Source organism: Scophthalmus maximus, chromosome 5 (assembly GCF_022379125.1).
Source record: "Scophthalmus maximus strain ysfricsl-2021 chromosome 5, ASM2237912v1, whole genome shotgun sequence".
Lineage (NCBI taxonomy): Eukaryota > Metazoa > Chordata > Actinopteri > Pleuronectiformes > Scophthalmidae > Scophthalmus > Scophthalmus maximus.
Window position 1 is genome coordinate 7,030,831 of NC_061519.1, and position 8,809 is coordinate 7,039,639.

The 8,809-nt window shown below is 43.4% G+C and overlaps 1 protein-coding gene and 1 long non-coding RNA gene across 4 annotated transcripts; one reads left to right on the forward strand and one right to left on the reverse strand.

Moving 5' to 3' along the window:
- Positions 1–1,637: 1,637 nt before the first annotated feature.
- Positions 1,638–8,049, forward strand: LOC118311466 (cytochrome c oxidase assembly factor 1 homolog). 3 transcript variants are annotated; one of them, XM_035635369.2, is made up of 5 exons: positions 1,638–1,856; positions 4,972–5,079; positions 5,908–6,059; positions 6,605–6,681; positions 7,676–8,049. In XM_035635369.2, exons 2-5 carry the CDS (start codon positions 4,986–4,988, stop codon positions 7,806–7,808), a joined length of 456 nt encoding a protein of 151 aa, XP_035491262.1. In that variant the 5' UTR covers positions 1,638–1,856; positions 4,972–4,985; the 3' UTR covers positions 7,809–8,049. The 3 variants fall into 3 exon arrangements, with proteins under 3 accessions (XP_035491262.1, XP_035491263.1, XP_035491264.1); XM_035635370.2 differs by having other exon boundaries at positions 1,638–1,841; XM_035635371.2 differs by lacking the exon at positions 1,638–1,856 and adding an exon at positions 1,878–2,471.
- On the reverse strand, positions 3,458–6,772 carry LOC118311467. The gene is made up of 2 exons (XR_004793992.1): positions 6,488–6,772; positions 3,458–3,956 (listed from the first exon to the last, which is right to left on the reverse strand). It is a non-coding gene; the product is annotated as an uncharacterized LOC118311467 (long non-coding RNA).
- Positions 8,050–8,809: the final 760 nt, after the last annotated feature.

An 8,809-nucleotide genomic window follows, 5' to 3' on the forward strand; every position in this document is an offset into this window, starting at 1 on the left:
GTTATTACAGTCCCAGGCCAGTAGAGGGCGCTAGGAGTACCCAAGGGAATTACGCACAGACAGGTGCAGAGAGAGTGCATATGGCATATGACCCCCACATAATATAATATAATGTTCTGCCAGAGCACTGAATAAAGTCACTAGAAGTGGAAATGCCTGCGTGCTGATCATTGATACGAAGATATCACAATACCTGTCTTAGATTATGGTTGTATAGCTTTCATGTCAGCAGCAGAATCACATCTCAAGAAGCTGGGTGTCTTACAAGCTCAGGCCCTGAGAATCTGTAGGTGGATCTTTTAAAAACCATCTCCAGTATCAGCGATGCAGGTGGAAATGGGTGAGATGCCTTTAAGAATAAGAAGGGTCAAGTTAATGCTGTCATACTGGGTTTATTTTCAAGCGCATTGTTATTCAAATCCTGCAAAGAGCATTTTAACAGACTGCTGGGAAAACAATGAATCACATAGCATCAGTTTTGGATGGATTGGTGATGCTAAAGCAGCAAGCATTGGATTAGATCAACTTCAGTATAGCCCTACTGTTTCAATCTCCTCAGTTCCTCCCTGGTTATATTCCCCTTACCACGTGTAGACCTCAACATACATCAGGAATTGAAGAATACGTCAGAACATCTTACAGTATGGCACATAGTCCAGAATTATGTTGTAAAAGCTGGCTCTAAAGAACCAGATAGAGGGTGTGCAGGTGCAGCAGTATATATCCAGGTGAGTGATGTATCGATAAAGAAAAGGGTATCAAACCAATTATCAGTATAGTTGTTTGCAGTGTTATTGGCATTACAGTGGATAGAGGAGGATTATATACAAAATACTATTATTGCATCTGACAGTTTCTCAGCACTATCCAGTATTAGATCAAGCAGATCATCATTTAGAACTGATATTATCAATTCAATATTTCTAAATATGTTCTAAATATGTATAAATTTGCAAAATAAGGGCATTTATTTACAAGTTTCATTTGGGTTCCTGCCCATGTTGGTGTGGAGGGAAATGAGAAGGTGGATGTTCTGGCCAAACAAGCACTTACAAATGTAAACCTACAGCTTCCACTAAGCAAAGCTGAAGTCAAAACATTTATCAGGCCATATGCACAAACAACATGGCAGGAGCATTGGGACATTAGTTGAAACAGGAAGGCATCTTTATAATATACAAAGACATGTCGGTGATGGGAGGAAGATGGGTTTTAAACGTAGGGGAAGAATACATCATTACTCGTCTCAGAATTGGTCATACGGGTCTCAATTATCCATAACACAAAATAGGCAAGCATACAACTGGAAAATGCACATACTGTGAACTGCCAGAAACTGTTGAACACATACTAATAAGTTGCAAGGAACGCAATACACGGAGACACCACCTTTTTCAGACACTTTGTCATGTTAAACCACCACAGCTTTTCACTGTCAGGGCTTTTTAGGCCAAACAGCATATAACAGACACATCCTAATATTATCACGTTTCTAAGAGAAATTGAATCAAAAATAATCTAGTTGTGTTTTTTCCTGCATTTAGCTCTCGTTCACACTCCAGTCCACTTGGTGGCGGCAATGCGCCTTTAAGTTGGTTTGCCAACCGCCAATAAACCATGAAGAAGAAGAAGAAGAAGAAGAAGAAGAAGAAGAAGAAGAAGAAGAAGAAGAAGAAGAAGAAGAAGAAGAAGAAGAATACAGACACCGCCTGGCCGAATGTGACAAGGCACGCGCCACAGTGTGAACGGAGCGAACCCATTTGGCGCTCTCCGTGTGACGTTTGCGGATGTGAACTGTAGGCGGGTGAGAGCGTCATCTGTGGCGGCGTCCATCAGCGAAGGTGAAGGAGATTCTCGTGAGTTGACTGGAACAAAAACAAACAGAGGCACTGCTGCGAGGGCACCGTGTTCCTGCCAGTCCTCCCCACGTGTGGCTCAGCTGCTAATGCCACGTCTGTCTGTGTCTGTGTGTGTGTGTGTGTGTGTGCGCGCTAGTTATGATCACCGTCCAGTGTTTACCTCGGGAAAATGCGCGGCGTCTCCTACTGTGACCAAAGCAGCGATCGATACTCACCAAATCTCCCAGACATGCTTCGTCAGAAACACTTCAAAACAAAACAAAAAAACAAAACCGAAATCCCATAATTACGGACGTGATCTTATCTCTCGATTTTTTTTTTGACAGGTGTGAGTGTTTATGACGATGACGGAGTGTTGGTGATTATCGATCGCTGCTTGGGCACATTACGTGACGTTAGACGTTTTCACGTTAAGCGTTTCAGAACGTCCCACGTGCCAAGTGTCTGTAATACGTTTAAAAAGTGAATCTTTATCAGTTCCCTGATTGGACATCTCCGTCTCTGCTGTGAGATCCCCCCTCTGTGCACCTCAACACAACATCTGTCCCGCGAAGCATCATGGGACATGTCCTGGACTGACTCTGTGCCTGAACCGGAAAAAAAGTGTCTCTGGTATTATTCCTGGTCATTGTGTTTACTTGTGACTGCTTTCTTTGTGTGTCTTAACCATGTCATGTAAGGTGTTATTGAGGGCTTTGGAAGGTGCCCACGATTAAAATGCATTATAAGGGCCCGAGCTCCACGGACAAAGTCCGAGCGAGGACCTATTGTAAGTTGCAAACGCATCAGAACCGGTGAAAAATGTGATAAATTTCATATTGTAGGGGTCTCGGGCATTGGCTTGATTGAATAATTCAATAAAGCCCCTTACCACATCCCCCTTGCTTTACATTTACATTACGATGAACGAAATTGGGTAGGCATTTATTATTATTATTATTATTATTATTATTATTATTGGCACTGTTACACAGGCCCGAGCCACTGACAAGCATTGACAGGCCAGGACCTATTGTAATCGAGGAATTTTTATTATTATTATTATTATTCTTATTATTATTTTTGGCACTGTTACACAGGCCTGTGCGAAGCTCTCCGTAAGTTGGTGCGTAATAACCTTTACACACTGGTATGATTTGACCGGACTTCATGATGTGTGAAAAAACATGCCTCGGTGGAAAGAAAAAAAGAATTGTGTTCAGACGCAACTTGTCCGCTACAATCGGTCTGTAAACACACCATCGCCAGCGAAAGCCTCGTGGACAGTGGCTATTAGATTCAGAAGAATTTCTGTAGTGTCATATTAGGGATTGGTATTGTTGTCCGTTAAGTGTTTTTGAGGTGGTGTCCATAGAAGAGCTGGAGTGGAAGCTTCCTGACAGACTCTGTGCACGCAGTGCATTCTGGTTGTAGGGTTTCCTGCTTTAGAGTGACAAGGAAACACACATTTTCTCTATTTTCTTTGGAAATAACACACACACACACAAGATAATAATTGTCTCCTGCAAAAGTGACCGGCAGTGACAGTCTGACATTATGATATGAGTCAATGGATGCACTGCAGTTCCGAAAATGTATTTAGGATCCAGGAGAATTGCTTCTTTTTTTCTCTCCCAGCACTAGGTTTATTGTTCTTTGTCCAGGACTTTTCACTCCCTCCCAGTTACACTGTTCGTCCATTCTTAGTCAAAAGAAAATACTTAGAAAAGCAAAACATGAGAATGTAATTATGTAAATACAGAGGGTGGGTAGTGACAGGTCAGATACTTAAGATGGAGGAAAACCATGAAGTGCCTTAAAAGTAATCAGTGAAATCATAAAATCAATTCTAAAACATACTGGGAGCCAATGTCGAGAGGCTGAAACAGGAGTGGTGTGTTGTCACCTCTCTGGTGGTTCTCTCGTTGAAAGCGTGGCAGCTGAGTTTTGTACAGTTTGGAGTCGCTCAATAGATTTTTGGTTGAGGAAGGTAAAAGGGCTGTTGCGGGCTCCGTATATTCCACCAGGGAACCAGCAGATGGCAGAATAAGTTGTGTCACATGCCGTGATCCAGGGACAACTATCTCTCTTTTGCTTGAGCTCAGCTGGAAAAAATACCTAATGAGAATTTTAAGAGAAAGACAAGACCAAGACATTTTGTGCAGTGATACAGCTCACAGGAATGATGATATAACAAAAGTGAAAGAGGAGAGAAAGAAATATGTTGCCACGCGAAACCGCGACACACAGATTCAACGCTGGTCTCCCTGCTCGAATCGGCTGGGTCGTGAATGGAAAAAGTTTGAGTTGCAATACAACAGATGACCACCTCATTTCGTCGACTGCATTTTTCCTGGAATTGAACCTGCTAAGATGTGACCGGAGCTTTCTCTCAAAAGCGCCGGCAGATATTTTACAGACAATAAAAACCAGGGCCCCTGATTGTTTGACTTGATTTTTTTGTGTGACGTGAGAAAAGCCACAAATGTATGCTGACAGCATTTCTAATAGGACTTGCATATGGGTTCATTTTACTGAATTGGAAAATCCCACATCCCCACCCATCACTCATCACAATATTGAATTCCATACAAGAACTTTGGTTTGTCCGGTAGATATATTTTTCTTTGCTTTTCTGAGTTGTTGTTTGGTTCTGCCCACCTCGTGTCTACCTCTGTGTGTGTGTGTGTGTGTATTGTGTTTCATCTTTCACCATAAGTCCATCTAGTGGATTCGTGTGTACTAATTCTCAATATTAACAGATATTGATTTTTTCATACACAGTAAATTGAACGCATAAAGCGTTTAAATGTTTGTAATTGCCTCCACATACAGTAGCTGTGTGGGTGCGTGATCAACCAGTGGGGCAACTATAATAGCTAACTCCCAGTTGTTTTAAAAACACATGTACAGTATAAACTTCATATAGAATCCTTGCCTCACACCTCCCCTGTTGAGTTCCCCAAATCCTCGTAAACTCTACAACAGCCCGGGGGGGGGGGGGGGGGGCACGCCTCACAATATCAAAATTCATTTTTCTTTACAGTGCTCGTCCAGCTGACTTCACAGTCCGAAGCTGCGGCTGAGGTGTCTTTTTTCTTTTAACCGTGCTCCGTGTATTTCCCCCTCACAGGTGAGGGAGCCAAGATGAGGATTACCAACCGTCACCTGAAGAAGTTTGCCGTGGTCGTCACTTTGGTGTACGGTGCAGAGTTCGGCGCTCTGTACTACGTGCTGCAGAGTGAGTGTCTAGAGGAGGTTCGATCGGCCAGTAAATCATGTGGGCGGCAGCTCTCCTAGGCCGGCTGTGGCCGCCAATAAGCAGAAGGATTAGCAGACTGCTGTAGACAGCTTGTTTTGAATGAGGCCCCTTAACAGTGGCTGCGGCTGGTCATGCACACACAGGCCCCCGGTACGCTAGACAGGGGCTGCGCGTATTTTCATTATCGATCAATCTGTCGATTATTTTCCCGATTAATTGATTCGTTGTTTGGTCCATACAATGTCGACCGTGTTGCTCAAAGCGGGTGTACAGTTTCGTCCACACACCAGAGATATTGAGTTCACTGTCACAAAGAAACCAGAACACTTTCACATTTAAGACGCTTTAATCGATAATCCAAATAGTTGACAATTAAATCAGTAGTCCTTTCCTAATCGATGAACTATTGCAGCTCCACATTAGATGCATGACAGCACTTCTTTTTCTCTGATGGAATCAAAAATAAGTATTAGTTGGTTGTCTCGAGGCTGTTGCATGTCAAGGGACATTTCCGGGCCACGCTGCTGAGACACTTGGTGTGAGGCGTCAGCCGGCCATTTGGATGTCCCATCCAATTTAATGTTGGAGCCTGCATTTGTGAACCTTGTACGTCAGCTGATGTTGCAGCCGCTTTCCCCACCGACACACCACCTAACTTCTCAACTGACAATTCAACCGGTTTCATACTCTTAGAATGAAAAGAATGCTATTTTTTTTAAACTTTTCGTAACTTTTAACTGACTGTTATTATTTATTCGATATATTTATCCCCTTTTTTTTTTGTCATCATGCGTGCTGCTCAATTAGAGGAATACACCGAGTCAGGCTGCAAAAGACGGGCTCTGCAGAAGTTGGAAGCGTGTACCGCTGCTGTGGAAAGCCTCGGTGGCCCACCTTTAAAAGTCTACAGCTTGAATCTGATTGACAAATACAACCGCCTCCATCAGGACACGGCACAGGTACTGTGTTTCAGTAGGAGCTTTAACCCAGTAAGCCATGCCCACCTGTGTGTCGCTTGTAACTCTCCTGAACCTTCAAGTTGGATGGGTACTGCATGGAGACACAAGTCGGGATATTTGGACCGAGTAACACCTCCCCAAGTGGCAGGATGAGCTCCTGAGCTAGGTCCACCAGGAATGTGTGTTAGTTTGTGCATTAGTGTCACTACTGTCGTGGCATTCAAATGCATTCATTATACCTTTACTAGTTCCAGGTTCCTTTTCGCACAGTTAGCAGACAATACCGCAGGTTCCGGCGGACAGTCTTCCGCTCGCAGTACCCGACACGGCGAGAGGTTTCCCTCACGTCAGCTCATCCACTGTGTAAATTTAACAGAATCTTTTGACACCGTAACTTGTGTGTCAGAAGTCGAAGCGAAGGGACGTACCTTTTCTTTTCATCTACGTTTATAAGAGCTAGAAAGCTCCTGCACAGCTGTGGGCCAGGTTCTCCACGAGGTCTCGTGTGACACTGATCTTGATCTTGAATTTATTCTGCGTTGTAGGTGAAGATCCCCGTGGCTGGGTCCAAAACCAATGGTTATCTGTATACGTCTGCAGTTAAAGACCCATATAAGAACAGGTTAGTACACTGTTGTGTTCTGTGTTCACTGGAAATGATGATGGCAGCATTCATAATAATTTCATAGAAAGGTACAGGGACATACTGTATAAATGCTGATTGTATAAATTCTTAATCACTTGGAAAAGTGGATCCACACAAAATTGCACACACTCATAGATATCAGTCCCCTAAATATGGCTGTTTTTTGTTTTTTTATCAAGGTTTATGAATTATTCCCTGGTAAACTCGCGGAAAAAAAAGTCGAAAACACCCTATATATCACAAAGTTAAAGATAGGGCTTAAAAAAAAAATCCTGGCTCCACCCCTTTGCCTGGATCTGCACCAAAATGTAATGACTTCGTTTTTTACAGGACACAAAGTTTCATGCAAATCCTACTTACAACAAATACATAAACAAATGGACATGGGGGAAAACATGACATCCTTGGCAGAGGTACTAAAAAAATCTCGGGGCAAACGCTACTGTACCACATCAATTGTGAAACCAGAAGGGTGTTTGGAGAGCGCATACCTCCACCAAGGTCAGCGCCAAATATCTCGGCGTGTTAAAGAAAGTGAAAGATAAAAATCCTGCATCTGCCCCAAAAATTGAATGTGCTCCTCGTGCACTGCCCCTACACAAAATGAGATGGGAACTGGTTCGGCAGTTTTTGTGTTACCCTGGTAACTAATAGACAGACAAACAAACACAGATGAACACACTAAGCTCCTTGGCGGAGGTCATTACAGAGACACTTGGACGGGACATTACGGGTTCTATGCAAATTGGGTCAGCTTTGTACCGCACCATTTTTTTTTTATATAAATAAGTAATGAATTGTAGGAAGTTTCGAGCGTGTTTTTATGTTCAATGGGAACAAAGGTGGTGAGCTGAGTCACTGGTGACGGAATTTCACACATTCCCAGGTACACCTGCATATCTAACACATTTCGGGGTTGGGACAGATGACACTACACCGCTCCTGACCTCTGATTATCGCGCCCCTGCAGGTGGAGTCTGCGGCATGCTGTGCTCAAGCTGAAGGAAGGACAGGTCTTCACCCTGCTGAGTCCTTACCCAGCAGCTAAGGCTCAATCCCAGGCACCGGAGCACGTAAAGGGGATAGACACAGGTCACTGGTAATTCCAAAATCCACGTACTATTGAGACGGGGTTGGTGTGGAAGATGATCTGCTCCAGCAGGTGCTGAGTAGGGGTCTGGTAAGCCCAAATGACAGGGAGTTATACTGTCATTTGGAACAGTATAACTCCCTGTCATTTGAAATAGACAGCGGTTGGCTCAGTGAGTGTCACCGGGCTTCCAACAGACTGCTCTGGATTGTGGACTGGATGTTTGGTTTTGAATAAATAATGTGACATAGGCATGTTGTTGCACTCATTTTTGTGTATATATATATATTTTTTAAAGTAACTACTTATTGCGTATGTAGCCCATAGCTGTACCCGTCAGTGCATGGCATTGTTACCCAAAAAATAATAAACTAGCAAAGCACCATTCTGTGATGCCGCTGTTGTACACTGTGCTCAGGCTCCTAGTAGGGCACATACCTCTAGCAAGGCCCAATACTCCCCTTATGAAATCACGTTCAAATCCACTAGATCCCGATTTTTATCTGGATCTGCACCAAATAGCACACACTCGTAGATATCAGTCGCCTGAATATGCCAGGTTTTTGCTTTTCATCCTGGGAAATCGGCAACAATGTAAAAGAAAAGAAAAAGAGAAAAAAAAGGCCCTAATTCACAACGTTAAATTATCCAAACACTCCTCGATCTGAATGAATGGAGGTGAATGGTGTCGGCGTCTCGAGAACTGCTCATCCACCACACAAAGAGTCGACGCTGCACTTTCTGGGGTCTTGGGAAATACACCAAGTCTGACGTTGATCAACGAGCTCTCTGGATGAGGCCAGATTGCTTTCTGCGGTTTAAGGGCTTAGTCTTAAGGTTAAAGCGAATGTGCATGCTGGACCAGCAGGATGAATCACAACTCTGTGATCTCATTGTCTTAACTAAGCACCATTTCCTGCTTCCTGTGCAGATGTAGAAGCAAATCTTGTCTTTCGAGACCGCATGTTTGTGGTCAGTGTTTTTATAACAGGAATATACATATAATCCTGTGAA

What these genes read in the sequence shown, in the direction of transcription:
- LOC118311466 (XM_035635369.2), top strand. Translation starts at nt 4,986, where the DNA reads ATGAGGATTACCAACCGTCACCTGAAGAAGTTTGCCGTGGTCGTCACT. An exon ending in TCCATCAGGACACGGCACAG is followed by an intron (nt 6,060 to 6,604) that starts GTACTGTGTTTC and finishes TCTGCGTTGTAG; the next exon opens with GTGAAGATCCCCGTGGCTGG. An exon ending in AAAGACCCATATAAGAACAG is followed by an intron (nt 6,682 to 7,675) that starts GTTAGTACACTG and finishes GCGCCCCTGCAG; the next exon opens with GTGGAGTCTGCGGCATGCTG.